The sequence below is a fragment of the Aythya fuligula genome, chromosome 14 (assembly GCF_009819795.1).
Source record: "Aythya fuligula isolate bAytFul2 chromosome 14, bAytFul2.pri, whole genome shotgun sequence".
Lineage (NCBI taxonomy): Eukaryota > Metazoa > Chordata > Aves > Anseriformes > Anatidae > Aythya > Aythya fuligula.
In genome coordinates this window covers 19,873,552-19,889,638 of record NC_045572.1, presented here as the reverse complement: position 1 = coordinate 19,889,638, position 16,087 = coordinate 19,873,552, and the positions used below count along the sequence as shown (strand labels likewise).

At 47.3% G+C, this 16,087-nt stretch overlaps 1 protein-coding gene and 2 long non-coding RNA genes across 3 annotated transcripts; all 3 read right to left on the bottom strand.

Annotated features, from left to right (window-relative positions):
- Nucleotides 1–61: 61 nt before the first annotated feature.
- LOC116494910 lies at nt 62–1,557 on the bottom strand. The gene is made up of 2 exons (XR_004253903.1): nt 1,324–1,557; nt 62–1,126 (listed from the first exon to the last, which is right to left on the bottom strand). It is a non-coding gene; the product is annotated as an uncharacterized LOC116494910 (long non-coding RNA).
- A 3,154-nt stretch (nt 1,558–4,711) lies between these two features.
- EGR1 (early growth response 1) lies at nt 4,712–7,573 on the bottom strand. Its single transcript, XM_032197045.1, has 2 exons — nt 7,333–7,573; nt 4,712–7,007 (listed from the first exon to the last, which is right to left on the bottom strand). The coding sequence occupies exons 1-2, from the start codon at nt 7,565–7,567 to the stop codon at nt 5,710–5,712; spliced, it is 1,533 nt and encodes a 510-aa protein (XP_032052936.1). The 5' UTR covers nt 7,568–7,573; the 3' UTR covers nt 4,712–5,709.
- Nucleotides 7,574–12,366: 4,793 nt separating this feature from the next.
- On the bottom strand, nt 12,367–15,873 carry LOC116494909. The gene is made up of 2 exons (XR_004253902.1): nt 14,286–15,873; nt 12,367–12,934 (listed from the first exon to the last, which is right to left on the bottom strand). It is a non-coding gene; the product is annotated as an uncharacterized LOC116494909 (long non-coding RNA).
- Nucleotides 15,874–16,087: the final 214 nt, after the last annotated feature.

The window sequence follows — 16,087 nt, the reverse complement described above, 5'->3', positions numbered from 1 at the left end:
CAAATATAAGCCTATTTATTGATTTAAAAAAAAAAAAAAAAAAAAAGTTCCAGAAGCATGCTTTATTGATTCTTTTTATAGTTAAGGAAATGAAATGTGCATGTTAAGAATAATACTGCCTAACCATCTGTCATTTTCATTACGGCAGTGTCAAAGGACAAAATCAAAGCCCAAAGAACACTAGATACTAGGCATATACATTGTCTTCTGTTCTTTAACAGGAGTAAGTTTCTTTAGTCAAGATCATAAATCATTAGCCTGTAAGTCAAGCCTGTGCTTTTAAAAACAAAGACATTTTGATTATAGCAGAACAACTTAACTATTGACAAAGTTCTTGTTCATTTGCTACAGTTCGTATATTATCATCCTAGAGCCTCAGAGTACTTTAAAACACACAGCCTTCCCTCTAGGTGTAACCAGCACTATGGCTACATGCAGATAACATACACATGTAAAAACATGCAACGTATAGCTCAAGAATCACGTATCTAAACCCTCTTCATAAGTATTTTTTACCTACACACACATAGCTTTTGAGAATTCTGGTCTACTGGGCCACAAATAGAAAACTTTTGAAAGAAACAGATACTTATATCAAAAGTCAACCAACATAGCCTTACAGCCCTCAGTTACAGTTCTTCATGAGCCAACCTTGGACCACTTCACCTGTCTTTAGTCAAACTCAACAATGGTGAAGGTGTGTTTGTGGGCAGCTCTCCTAAGGGTGCCTTCTGCAGCTCAGATCACTTCAGTCCATGGATGTCAGGTTAGAGTCTAAAAAGTTATTTGCCTTGGGGGTTACTTAAGATCTTTCTCAGATCCTCGGTGTTCCAGACATGGACCAGTGAAAGCTGCCGAGGAAAGAACGGCCCATGATCACATAGCTCTTCACTCCAAAATCTCTTCTTCAAGCTCTCTATTCTCCCTGCTAAGTCTCATCTGTTCTGTCAGCCAAGGCCCATGGTTAAGAGCAACTCACAGCTGCAACAGAAACAGCTTTAACAATCGTATTTCACCAACAGGGATTCTCTAGTAGCATTCCCAGGACATAACAGGGCACGCAGCATATCACAGGAGGGAGTTGGGTTCTTTAAAATTGCCATAGCTGATTTTCTTCCCTTTATTTCTAAAAGGAAATGAATGGATCAGTTTTTCTTCTATAAACATTCCAGGGCCGAGTAGTGTAATTAAAGAGCAAACCAACCATGCGGGCAAGCATTGCCTGCACTTCCCCAAGCAAAGAGCGGCTTATGGAAAAGCTCTACAGACGAAAAACACGGGCACAGGACTCTTCCGTATTCCCCGGGTTAAACTGCATCCTACCTATTTCTGAGGCGTGCAGGCAGAGCGACTCACTCCCTATTAAAGAAACCGCAGCAGCAGCCGGCAGCGAGGGAAGGCAGAGGCCTGCCCTCCAAAGGTCGCAGGGAGCACAGCCATTCAGACGGCAGCGCACAGCCGCAGCTCCTTTGGGCCGCGCCGCGAGCGGGCGTCCGCAGTGCGACCTGAGGGCCCCGGACCCGCCACAGGAGCCCGCGTGGAGCAGACGCTGCCCGGGCCCGCAGCCGCCAGACGAGCAGCCCGCGGCCAGGGCCGGGCGGGGCGGGGCGGGGCCCGGCCCGAGCGAGAGACCCGCCGCGGCGCCCCAGGGGCGGGGCCGTTCCGAGGCGGCCCGGCGGCCCCCGGAAGCTCCGCGGTGCGGCCCCAAGAGGGCGTGAGCAGGAAAAGCCTTTTTTGGGCCTCGGAAGCGCCTTAAAAGGCCCGGAGGAAACGCCAAATATGGTGGCCCGGTTCCGGCCGCCGCGAGAGTAGTGTTTCCGCTCGGCCTTGGCAGCCTCGCGGCCGCGTGACACGGCCCAACCCGCCGCCGGCGCGCTCCCGGCGCTGCGGCTCCGCCTCCCGGCCCGGCCCGGCCCGGCCCCGGCGGCGCGGCAGCACGGCCGCGGATCCGCGAGCAGCCGCGGAGGGGCCGCGCGGTGCCGTGCGGTGCCGTCCGAGGGCAGCTGGGCTGCTGCCAGCAGTGACGCACGTCTTTTCCTGTCGGTGGTGGTCAGATCCGAAGCTATGCTTTAAATCACAAACAGCTGAGGTTTAAATCAGCCGAATGGATTTTCTGCCATCAACTGGAAAAGCAAGAGGGCGTTTGTTGTCCCCAGGGTGCTTCATGCACAGCTCTGGGCCTTACCAGCGTCGGAGGGGGTGGGTTCCCCAGCCGCTGGCAACACCTGCGGTTTCCTGGTGTCCAACCTCCTTGAGACGCCCATCTAGCAGTGCTGTGGCCTCCTCGAAGGAAGCTTCTCCTGCTCCTAATTAGCAGACGGAGCACACTTCTTAAGAATCAGAAATACTGTCTTTTTCAGAACACCATAAATCAGTAAGACCTCACAGAAAACATACCGAAACTCTGAAATCTACTTTCATTTTGGGGGATAAAGGCCTCAAAAAGAGCAGGAGCAAAAGACCATGCATATTCTTCCCTTTATGTTATACATACGGATGGACAATGTAAAGCAAAAGTTGCAGCAATTTAGACCAAATGCCAGAGCTTAAATTATGAGCACTTTCTAAGCAGTTACACCGAAGGGTATCAGCATGAAAGAGATCCTGGCTGGCGTATGTCAATTTTTTTTAACAAAATACAGTGTTTTGTTGTTGTTTTCTAAAACAGCGACGCCATTGTACCAGGGAGCTTCCTGCAATTAGATGCAATTCAGACAAGTGACACCCCAATTAGACGGGAAGTGTCATCTGCCAGTTCACAGGCAGGATACAGTGCATGTTTACTGTTCCCTCAGGACACTGCTGGCTTGCACCACTTGACTATACTGCTTTCCGAGTTAGGGTTAGCATGAGGCCAATGGTAACCTTACATACCCTCCTCAGTGCCTCTGAGCATCCCGTCCCTGTGACTGGACACTGCTATATGGGGTTAGTGGCTGTGGTTAGTGTCCACATCTGTGGGAGGCCAGAATTCTTTCAGCTAAGGGATGCCTGCAGCACTCTCAAGAAAATGCCTAAGGCTGAGGGGGAAGGAGGGGACGACACAGCAGATTGGGGCAGATTTCTGGAGGTGTCGTCAAGTTGAAAGGATCTACCATCACAAAGTGGAGAAAGCATGGGGTCAAGGGGGACTAAGATTTCTTCCAACTAGAGAGGAGACTTGCAGACCCCTCCTTCTCCCTTGCACCATGCCTTGGCACCTGCAAGCTATTCCTGCTTGTAGTCGTGTCCACCAGGATATCATGGTCATGGTCTGCTGCTAGAGGGGTTCTTTTGGCTTTCATAACCTTGCAACACTGCCTGACTCAAGGCACTTTGCATAAAACACAGCAAAGAGCAAAAGAGCAGCTATCTTCTTTGCTGCCTTTTTAGGCTTGTTGATTACCATCAGTGCCCATTTCTGAATGAAGTGCTCTGGAGAACCTGAGTCACACTCAGGCTCATCGGACACTGCTTGAGAGCCTGCCTGGTCAGTTTTTTAGCACAATCTTAATTCCAGCAGGCTAGATCAGGAGTTAACAAAACAGCAACACCAGAGCCAAGCTGTGCCCATGGATCAAAAGGGCTGACTTCAACTGTTTAGGAATTGGAGTTGGGAGAAAGTTTTGTATTGAGATTTATATAATGTTTTCTTCCTTCTTAGAAGCATCACATTCAAAAGCACTTCTTCACCATCTCATCTCATATAAACGAGTTTCTCCAGCCTCTGACATGGGTTACATGCTCAGACAGTGTGAAGTCCTACATTCTCCCCAGTCAGTCAGCCTAGGCAGCAGACTCTTGAAATGAAAAGAGCTAATGCTTTTCTCTGAAAAGGCACAGAAAACCACACAAACTGGAGGGCCAACTGCAAGGTCACTGTTAGCAGCTCCCAGCCTGCACCCAGCACTGCAGGCACAAACCAACACAGAGACAGAGCGGCACAGGCCCTTCCTCACAGCTTGTTCCAACCCGCTGAGGAGAGTCATACCTGAGAGAAGACGGACTGGGATATACCAACTATTCTGCTTTCAGGTACCTTCAAGAGCTGCTTCCATTTGCCAGGGGTGGTCTGTATCCCCCAAAAAGAAGAACTAGGTGAAGGTGCTTCAGAAGGTTGCCCTTCCTAATCAGTAGGCTGAATTTTGGCAAACAGTAGGGCATGAAATGTCCTACAGAGACTGCTTACCAGTTCACATTATGTCAGGTATGTTCATTAAGGCCTGTATTTGCATCGCAGCTCCTCATGACTATAAATATTAGTAGTTTGTAGAGAAACCACCAGGAAAGACTGGCACTGGAACCCTCTTTTGTACCTGAACTGCCACTTCTCACAACAGCAAACTCCTTTGAATTCACTACATAGAGAGTTCACACACACTCTAAAATGTATTTTAAACCACTAAGTAAGGAGGCCTGTAAATGCTAAAACATTTGTTCTAAAGGATATCCAGCAAGTGTACTTTTACAGCCTATGTTGTTTAACTTATGTGAGGAACTTATAACAGTCCTCAGCTGTTCAGAGCTACCTCACATTGCTAGACATTTGGACTGATCTTATTTTCAATAGAGAAACTACTTTATTACCTTGCCTTTCCTCTCTTAGCACCCAGAAGGCTTTCTGACTATCTATGAGCACGTAGTTGAGATCTAAATTTTGAACCTGCAGCTGGTTGCTGCAGCACACTCTTCCTGTGTAGCAGCTTAAAGGAAAATATGAAAGCTTCCATGATTTATATTTATTTATTTATTTTTTCTGAAGGGTATTGTACACCAAATATCCCATTGGCAGGAAAGCGCATTCAATGTGTTTAGAAGCCAAACAGTCACTTTCATTTTAACAAACACAATTACAAAGTAAAAATAAAACACAAAATAATGAACCACATGTTCATAACATACAAAAATTGCTGCCTACTCAGTAGGTAACTACAACATTCCAACTCCTGAATATATATATATTTATAAATTTACATTCTTGTAACAAAAATAGACTTTGAGAGTTTTTTGTTTTTTGTTTTTTGTTTTTTTCCCCCTTACATTCTGTCTCCCAGGGCATTCTCGTCCTCCCCTCCCCACCCATTCCCTGCTCTCCCTTACATTCTTTGCGTAGCATCCCTTTCACTTTAAGGCAAGATGCAAAGCATCCATTCACACAAATGCATGACGTCAGCAAGGCTTCACAAAAAGGCACCAAGACTTGTAACTCTAAAAACAAAACTTCTGCCACATGTGAGTGTCTCATCAGGTGATTTTTACATAGCATCACTCTTACATGCTCAAATACAGTAAGTGCTGTTCCCAAAGAAGTTTTAAATTCATTACAGCATTGTCACTAAAATAGAGTCAACATTTACAAAATATGGCCCTGCAAACTCCAAATAATACAATATGGATATGCAAAGATTTTTCACATCAATAGTACCTAAAGGAAAGCAAAACCATGGCACATGTACAAGTTACATCAGCTATGTACTTAATCAAAGGTCCCTTCTTCCTAATAAAATACTATTGTTTACGGGGAAAATTATACTGAACTTATATCCACAGTCCATGCAAATTAAGTCATTCAACAGAGGTGGAAAACTTAAACAGCAGTTGTTTCAGGCAGCTGAAGTTTGAAGAAATGGTAGATAGCCTTGCAACATATAGGGTTGGAGGAGTAATTGGAGACTCCATGTCTCCTAGTACCAATGGAAGAGGTAAATGCTCCTGCTCCAGAAGGTGATCTCAGCAAATCTCAATTGTCCTTGGAGAAAAGGTTGATGTCATGTCTGAAAGAGCTGATGTCACCTGAGAGCTGAAATTATTGGTGATCCCTGGAGATGGGAAGGAAGTGGCCACTTGGGTCTGAAAAGTGACAGTGCCAGAGGGGTAAGTGGTTGCTATAGATGGAGATGGGAATGTTGTGTGTGCAGGGGAGGGATAGGAAGATGGGGCAGGGGAAGAATACACTGTGCGCACTGGTGAGGGGTAAGTGGTGGCAATGGAGGAAGGGTAGGATGTAGCCACAGAGGATGAGTAGGCAGCAACTGGAGAAGTAGTTGAGACCGGAGCTGCCTTTTCCACTTTCTTGTCCTTCTGCCTAAGGTGGATTTTAGTGTGTCTCTTCCTCTCGTCACTTCTGGCAAACTTTCTGCCACAAATGTCACAGGCAAATGGCTTCTCTCCTGTGTGCGTGCGGATGTGAGTGGTCAAGTGATCGCTCCTGCTGAAGTTCCGCATGCAAATGCGGCACTGGAAAGGTTTCTGTCCTGTATGGATGCGAATATGACGAGTTAGCTCATCAGACCGTGAAAACCTTCGGTCACAGGACTCCACTGGGCAGGCATAGGGCCGTTCATGAGGAGGTGTCTTGCTGGGGCGGTTGGGGTATTTCCTCATTCTGCTGGGCTTGATCAGCTGGGACTGATAGTTAGTGTTAAGGGTCTTCAACTCTTGGGAGCCAGTCTGTGTGGCAAATGCCTTGATAGTGGACAGCGGCGTGAGGGAAGGCTGCTGTGCTCTGTTCTCAAGGGCTGGAAAGGGCTTCTGATCAGCTGGGATAAGGCTGAGCTCACCCTGTTGCTGAGGGAACAGGTAATCCGGAATCATTGGCACCTGAAAGTTGGTTTTAGCAGTTGGATAAGCTGGAGGTGGATACTGCATGGGAGCTCCAGAGGGGTTGGGAAAGGACTGGGTCTGCGGTTCAGGAAAAATGTCAGAGCTAGAATTGGGAAAAGTTGGTGCAGCTGAATAAATTGGACTGTTCTCGCTGGCTTGGACAGAACAGCTCAGAGGGGGGCTCTGTGAGGAGGAGGAGGGTGATGATGAAGAAGGTGTTGAGGTGGGAGGTGCATTGGCCATGCCCACCAGCCCACTGACAAGGCTGAAGAGAGGTTCTGGCCATAAGGTGTTGCTACTGTTGGGGGCTGGCTCTAGGGAGAAGCGCCCCGTGTAGGTTATTGGTGGCAGCCGCGTTGTTTGGTTGGGGTAACTCGTTTCTGGCAGGGTTTTCTCATTGTTCAGGGAGATCTCAGGAAAAGTGTCTGAAAAGAGAAGGGTGGCGATTACTTCCAGCAGCCACTGCAGCTCCGGAGCTGTTGCGAGCGCTTTGCAAGCTATCCCCACGCAGTGCAGCCCCAGATCCTTGCTTCTGGTTAATTAATAATTGAGTGCAACATATTGCAGCGCCGCTGGCAGGTCTCCAGCAGCAGCGAGCCCAGAGCCGCTGACGCACACAGGAGAATCCCCCCGCGCAGCCGCCGGGACCGGGGCGCCGCTGCATCGCGGAGCCCCCGCGGGAGCTGCTGTCCCCGCGGCTGACCGAGACCGCCCCTCCGCCCCCCTCCAAGGCGAGGCCAGCGCTCTTACCTGCCGCGAGATGCTCGAAGTGTTGCTCTCCGGGCTCCCCGGCCGCGGCGAAGCCCGCGCTCTCGGGCGCCCCGGGGGGCGCGAGGAATTGCGGGCCCCCGCCGCTGAGCAGCATCATCTCCTCCAACTTGGGATAGTGACTGTCCATGGCGGGGGGCGAGTGCGGGAAGGCGCCGAAGGGCTCGGAAATCTGCAGCGGGGGCAGGAGCTGCATCTCCGCCTTGGCCGCAGCCATGAGGGCGCCGGGCTCGGGCTCTGACGGGTGGCGCCGCCGCCGCGGGCCCGGCGGACGGGCCGGCTGCGGCGAGGCGGCCGTTGCCTGCTGCCTGCCCTGCGCCGCGGTCGCCCCGGCGCTGCCCGCTGGAAGCGCTCGACTCCCCGCCCGCCCGCCCGGGGCTCCCCCCGGCTCTGCCCGCTGGAAGCGCCCGGCTCCCCGCCCGCCCCGGAGCCTCCTCTATATATCGGGTCCCACCGGCCGCGGCCCGCCCCGGCCCTGACGTACATGGCCATATATGGAAAGCAGGAAGCCCTAATATGGATGCGGGCCGGAGGACCCCGCCTAGCGTCAGCGCCTGGCACCGGGGAAAGCCGGGCAGCGGGGACCCCGCCCGCCCCGGCCTGGGAGCCCCGCGCCCGCCCCGACCCTGTCCCCCGCCGCGGGCAGGACCGTCGCAGCGCCGCCGCAGCGTCTCCGGCCCAGGGGCGAGCGGTGCCCGGCCCCCGCCCGCCCCGGCCAGCCCGCCGGAAGCCTCCGCTGCACCTTCCATATTAGGAAACAGCCTTATAAGTCTCGGTTCCGGCGGAGGCATCCCGCTCCTTATTTGGCGATTCCGGCCCCGGCTGCGGGAATCGGGGGGGCGGGCTCGGGGAGCCCGGACGCGGGGCCCAGGTTGCCGCCAGGACGCGCGCGCGCCCGCCCGCCCCCGTGCCGCGAGAGCGCGCGGCTTCGTCGCCGGGCGGGCGGGCGGCACCGAGATCGCGGGGAACACCCGGGTGGCTACAGCCCCGCCGGCGGCGGCGGCATCGCGGGCAGAACGGCCCCCCCCCCCCCCCCCGCTCGCGCTACCCGCCTCCACCCCCGTGCCCGCGGAGGGGCCGCGTGCCGGCAGCTCCGCAGCCGCGGATGCGGGGGAGTTTCCCGGGCGCTGGCAGCGCGCCCCGGGTGGGGGCTGCCTGCTCCCGGAAAAGGGAATCTCTGGGACTCCGGAGCTCTGCCGGGGGAGTCTTACTCCGCCCGCTCCCGCCGACAGCGGCGGAGCTCTCCCCACCGCACCAGACCGGGGCAGACCCAGGCGCTCCGCGCCGCCCGCACGCGACGGAGAGCGGGGCATTGCTAAAATCAGAGCCCTGGGCACCGCACGGCCGTAGCCCCCGCTGGCTCGGCTGCGACGGAAAGTGACACTGCTCGGGACGCTGCTCTCGCACCCTGAGGGTTGCCCCTTAGCGCGGCCGCAGCTCCTGCTTGCCCCGCGGGCTACTCTCACACCGGCTCCGCGCGGGACCGCCGGCCACCTCCGGAGGGGCCGAGAGCTCCGTCTCCCTGCCCGAGGCGGCACATACAGCGCGGAAACACCGCAGACGACTTCCCCGGGCGGCGGGGAGCCTCCCGCCCTATAAATAGGCGCTCGACACGGCCGCCACTCCGCCCCGCCCCGCCGCCAGCGCGCCGCGGCGCGGGGCTCCCCTGGCGCTGGGCCAGGCGGCAGCGACGACGCAGTGCGGCCGCAGTGCGCGTGCGCGGCCGCCGCCGCCGTGCCGGGGGTTTCCCCGCAGTGCGCGGCACCGTGCCGGCCGGCAGCGAGGCGTCCCCGCACGGCCCCTGCAGCCCCGCGCTCCGCCTGTGCCGAGTCCGGGATGCCGCCCGCGTGACCGCCCCTGCCCGGCTGCGGCGGGGAGCTGTCCGGAGCGCCGCCTCGCTGCCGTCCGTGGCCCCGGTCTCTTGCCGCGGACAGCGCTCGCTTTGCCGCAGAGGTGGAGGGGAACAGCAGGTGCCGTGGTGCCCGTTCGCGGCGCGGACTCCCGGCCGGTCCCACTCGCGAGCGCTCGCTCGGGGCACGGCCCGCGTCCGGCGGGAGCGCGCAGCGCTGCCCGCAGCCTCCACCGGCGCTGCGTTGGGACAGCTGCCCGCCCGGCGCGAAGGTCAGCCACGCGCTTCGGGAGCCGGGCAGTCCGCCGTTGCCACGGGAAGGCGCTCGTATAACTCAGTGCTAGGCGCTGCTGTCTTCCTGATTTCTATTCAAGCTGCGAGCAACAGCAGGGCTCTGTCTGCCCATTTTCATAGAAACTTCACACCTTCCTCATGTACTGTTTTAACCGAGTTGCTGTATTTTGGGTCATGTCTTGTCAGTAACAGCGTGCAGTGCTTCCCGCACGGGTGCATTTCCACCCTCGAATCAGCTACGGGTTGCAGTCACACAGTGCCTCCAGGAAAGATGTGGAAAGCTCCTTCTCATCTGCAGCCTCTGCTACTCAATGGTAGCTAATATGCATTTGTTACTGACCCTCCAGGGAGAGAAATCACATTGTTTTTCAAATGTTAGTACACTAGGCCAAAAACATCTGATTCATTGATTCTCATTTTTTTTGAATAAATTCAAATATCTGCTGCAGGTTTTGATTACTCCTATACATAATGATTACAGCTGGTCTCTGTTTTCTGCCAGCCTATTGCATTTTGAAGCCCTGTTAGGAAGGATCATTCTAATGCTATAGGCCTGCTATAGAATCAAAAAATCACTGAGGTTGGAAGGGACATCTGTAGATCATCTAGTTCAACTAGTCCCCTCAAAACATTTTGCTTTGAGCAGGCTGCCTCTGGATGTTGTCCAATTGGATTTTAAATATCTCCAAAGATGTAATCTCCATAACTGCTGGGCAACCTGCTCAACTGTTCAGTCATCCTTATAGAGGAAAGAAAAGAAATTAAGAAATTAGACAGGGAGGGAGGGAGGGAGGAAGGGAGGGAGGAAGGAAGGAAACATTTTTCTTATGTTTAAAAAGAATTTCTTTTGGTTTGCGCCCACTTCCTATTGTCACTAGATACTACTGAGAAGAGTCTGGATCCATCTTCTGTACACCTTCTTGTAGGATATTTATGCACACTGATGACAGTCTCCCCTGAGCGTTCTCTCTTCCAGGCTAAAATGCCCTAGGTCTCTCAGTTTCTCCTATATGACAGTCCTATAATTGCTCCAGTTATATAACTGTTAAAGGCCCTTTGCTGAACTTGCTCCACTATGTCCATATCTGTCTTGTTCTGGGGAAGAGACCTGTTTCAGAGCTGCAGAGTGGTGTAACTAGCTTGAGCTGCACATAAATTATAGTAATAAAGACCATTTTGCAAAGTCCCCTACCATTCTGGTGAGGCTTCTTGGCTTCACTGAAGTACTGGAAAGGCAGCCACATTTTGGCCAATTACTGGGATGTATGACCTCAAGTGTGCATACTGAGCTAGGAAATCACTTGTTGACTTTCACACACTGGGACAGACAATACTTGCTTCTCCAAACACATGTTCTGTGTTCCATTTTCTTTTTCTCAGTAATAATAATAATAATAATAATAATAATAATAATAATAATAATAATAATAATAATAATAATAAAAAAAAGCAGGTCTATAGAAACTGTATTAAGAAAATTGGATATTTATAACTGAACAACAAGATTTAGTTCAGCCCAGTCAGCTACTCAATAGAGTGAGGAATGTTGTGGTGAGACCGATTAGAAGCTGTGAATGAAAGCTGTTGTAGTAAGCAGAACCATTATCTATTACAATAACATAATATCTGCACTTCTTTTTCCAGGTACCTCCAAATAATTTGTTACTACAAATCAGTATTTTAAACTTTTTTTTTTTAAAAGCACTATTTTAATAAATTCTTAACAACTCGCTTAACAATAGTAGAAGCACAAAACTGTATGATTTTATCACAGTCACAATTTTATTTGAGAATTTAATAATTTTGGTTGCAATTTTCTAATGAGTAAACACATGCAATACTCTGAATATCCCTGAAAGTCAACCATCATTAAATGTGCTTGCTGTCTCTTGTTGTATTTCCACAACAGACATGCTATTCCAGAGTGAGGGAGGAATGCAATGGGGTGAGGAAAAGAGAAGAGGGAATGGGATATTAAGTGTCATGAATAAGCCATCCATCTCAACTCAACAGAATAGGCAGTCTCTGCTTCAAGTTTACAGAACATCATAGAACAAGTTTACGGAACCTACACTAACATTTCTCTCTCTCTCTCTCTCTCTCTCTCTCTCTCTCTCTTTTTTTAATCTGATATTGTAATACTAGTGTTACTTTCTGTTTTCTGAATCATAGGTATTTTTTTCAGCTTAATTTCTTTTCTGCAATTGGACAGAAATTATTGGTAATATACATATACAAATACTCCTGTGGTAGTAGCATCAGTCAGTTTGACAGGTTACAAATCTCCACTTAATAATAAAATTTACTGAAAGGTTCAAGTTATTTCTATATACTTGTTCAATCACTTGTCTTCTGTTCTGTTAATTTCAAACACAATGAGTAGTAGAACTTAAGCTTTTCTTCAAATACCATGGTTTGGTTTGACTCCTCAATGACTTGCTAATATTGCAGAATACTCTTTCCTTCTTTCCCTCTTTTCTTTTTTTCCCTTCTCTTTCAAGACCAGAAAAAACTGTATTTCAACTACTGTCTGGTTCCCAGTTACAGAATTTCACTCAAAAAACTGGCATATGTTAGGCTCAATATTCCATTTTAGCTGAAGTACATCACTCAGAAAATCATCTTTTTATCCAAAATCTGAAATCTTGAAGAGATGGGAAATCTAGTGCTTTCTTTTTTTTACCTTATTTCAACAGCCATTTATATCAATGCAATTCTAATTTAAGAATTCTAATAAGAATCAAAACAAAGTAACAAAAAAGAAATTGATTCTCTAATTTACATAATCCATCTTTAGATATAATATTTAATTTTTTTTTCTGATCTTTCATTTTATGTCAGAAAGAACCTGTCAGAACTACTCTCTCTCTCTCTTTTTTTTTTTTTTTTCCCAATTAAAATGTCTTGCATATTGTAATCTAGTTACAATAAGCCACCCAAAGCAGGTTGTCCAGGACCATGTCCAGACAGATTCTGAGTACCTTCACGGAGGGAGCTGCCACAACCATGCTGGGCAATGCATGCCAGTTCTCTGTCACCTGCACTGTAAAGAAGTGCTTCCTGATGTTCAGGCAGAGCTTCCTGTATTTCCTTTTTGTGCCCACAGCATCTTGTCCTGTCACCGGGCACTACTGAAAAGAGCCTGGCTCCATCCTTATTGCAACCTCCAATCATGTATTTACATACATTTATGAGATCCCCTGAGCCTTCTCTCGTCCAGGCTTAACAGTTCCGGCTCTCTCAGCCTGTATCATGATCGAGCAAAGATTATCAAGTGGCTTCACAATGACTTTTGGACTCGATGATCTTGAGGTCTCTTCCAACCTAGAAATTCTGTGATCTACCAGCTCCAGCGGGTAAATTACTTGTTTCCCCTTGGCACAACAAGGCACTTCATCTGCGCAACAGGACTCTTCACCTATAGGGTACATTATCTTATGCCTTTAAAATAAAAATATATAAGAAATTAAACCTTTGTTAATTTGATACTTTTAATACTGGCTATATGAACCATGAGCCAGTGGTTTTGATAGTACTGTGGCTCAGTGGTAGTACCTGATGTTGATTTAAGAGAGAGACCAAACAAACAGTGTCCTTCCTGTCTACAAGCACTACATCAAACAAAATGTCTATTGCAATATGATGCACAGCACCTGCATGACTGCACAGCAGTTCATATGATTACACAATTTGTATCACAGCAGTACCTGTCCATGAATACAGTTTTCCATTTTTTTAATTACTGGCAATATAAGACCTCCTAACTGTGACAGCATCTTATATTTCTGCATATTTTTAATTTTTAATGCATAGATATATAATCTTTTTGGTGGATATAAATTAGTTGATATGAATCTTGAGTTTCAGTTTGCCTACTTGCTTAGTAGAAGCTCATACAGACTTATTTTCAGCTGTTATGTAACTTTCAGTATTTTATTTATTTATTTACATCAAAACCACTTGTTATATTGTTGTGCTAGTAAAAACATCACAGTCCTTTTAAAATGTTTCTATATAACTAGTTACTTCCAGGTCTTGCCTACTTGTGCTATGACTAAATGTAAAGTGGAAGCTGTTTCTGTTTGCACTGTCTATAACTGAGTTTGACTTCCAGTGCCAAAAAATGTTAATAAACTTTCCTATATTTCAAATTTGCCTAGTGTTCTAACATACATTTTGCTTTAATTAGATGCACTTTTCACTTTACCCACAAACATAGTTTTTGTGTGGAATGCACATGCACTTTTGGCAAAATTCATTCATTTTCTTTCTTTAACAGACCTTATTTTTCCTGAATATGACAACAGTGACCATAATTTCTCAGGATCTTTCACTAGTTGTTCAAATACACATGCCTTGATTTTCTTCATCCCAACCCTCCAAATACGTCATCCTGTTCCCTCTTCTGTTTCTCCCTGCACTGTTTTTAATAGTCCAGACTGTAAAACAAGTTTATATAGATATTCCCTTTAACAAGTTTTATTATTTTCTATTTATCATGTTGTATTATACTATATGCTTGAAGAGTTACAAACAGGAGGGAGAATTCCAGCTTTGTAAACAAATGCTGTAGAGTTGTTTCTCCCCTCCTATTCTCCAGAAGCAAACTATCTGATTTAAAAATCTGCTATATTTTTATGTATTGCGCTGTAGGATCTTTTACAAATACTTTAATTTTATTTAACATTCTTTTTCTTTCTGTGCAGTTAATTTCACTACAAAGTCTATTGCTTTGAGATGGAGGCCCAGAGGGAAGGAATATAAATGTAATTTAAGATCTAAAAATACTTACATGTAAGCATCCTTTCTAGTCCTATGAACAGCGAGATAGATTTTATCAGCACTTTTTGAATGCATACCTTTGCTCTAAGGACTGGGGTGGACGTCCTTGTGTTTGCTGCAAAATTCCTACCCTGTTCCGGCACGTGACTCTCCTTCGTTTTGTAAACAGGCCTGAAATTCATTACACACATCCTTTGTAGTGGTATTATCTAACCGCAAGAGGGAACTCTACCCTGTGATTGTTTCAGGACCTGGGCGTGGTCTACCAGATTAGCTAAAGAAAGGGTTTTGTAAGATTTAGTTTACTTGCTTGTTTTATTTATTTATTTATCCATCCATTGATCTCAGATATTATATATGAGCAAAAAGGTGACAGCACATATTTTTTTTTTTTCTCAGAAATCTAAGAAGTCTGAGCGTTTTTCCTCCAAGCTTTGATGCTTTAATTTAAACAAATCCTTAAAAATATTTAATTTGGGATGCATGACTTAATGGACTTCAAAAGCCTATAAAACCTGAATCGTTGCAAAAAAAGAGTTGCTACACACTACTTGAAGTAACCTCCCCCTCCCATCCCCAAGGATGTCTCTGCTCTGATAAATTCTCATCTCCAATTTCAATAATTTGACTGAGGTTGCTAAGAGATTATGCTTATCTTTGTTCACTGTTAACACTGATACAAATGGTATTAGGTCTACCTATGGTATCAGGATGAGTAAGAGTATTACCCATATATAAGTCTCTCCTCTATGATCTCTGCAGAATTATTACATGAAAAATATTACCAAAAGTAGAGTTAAGTAGATGAAGAAAGCCAAACCAGGTAACAGTTGTGAACATGGTAAGATTCAACACAAATGAAGAAGACAGATGCCTCTAGAAGTTTACATAAGAAACATAAAATTTATATGTGATTTTGAGCTGCAATATAAAAATTAACTGAATTGCAGATGGTCTATCTAGTGGGGCAGGAGGCATGAGCCATATGCAAATGCTCGTTTAAAGATGCTGAGTCCTAGAAACCATGTTCAGGATACTACTGAATTGTAATTTTGTTCCTAATTTATCCTTCCTATATCTTAAGAACGCTAAATTCACATCTACCACTCAGAAAGGGCAATGTAGATAAATGAGCTAGATCCCAAAGTGTTCAGCCTATCAAAGGAAGTAGTACTACTTATTGCTGAACTTGAATGACTGTGGATTAGTGTAGTTGACAGTAAAGACTATGTAACAACAAGGTAGCAAGAGTATGCAGCATCTGATAAAAAACTATTCTGTCAAGCAAACAAACAATCAAAGGAACAAAATGTTTTCTAATCTCATATCTGCAGAGTGGAAAGCTATGTTCATGGACAGGTACTGCTGTGATATGAACATGGGGCTGTGCAGTCATGCAGGTGCTGTGCATCATATTGCAATGGACATTTTGTTTGATGTAGTGCTTGTAGACAGGAAGGACACTGTTTGTTTGGTCTTTCTCTTAAATCAACATCAGGTACTAACACTGAACCACAGCACTATCAAAACCACTGGCTCATGGCCAGTATTAAAATAAATAAATAATCCTTTGATAGTTTATTTATTTATTTTAAAGGCATAAGATAATGTACCCTATAGGTGAAGAGTCCTGTTGGGCAGATGAAGGGCCTTGTTGTGCCAAGGGGAAACAAGTAATTTACCTGTAGGAGCTGGACTTCCATGTCTACCTTGGGATTATGACTGATTTTAGTTGGTATTAGCAAGCAGAAATCAGAAATATTCAGGAATATAATTGGAGTTTCAAAAAGCAGGAATAATTTCCTGGTAATA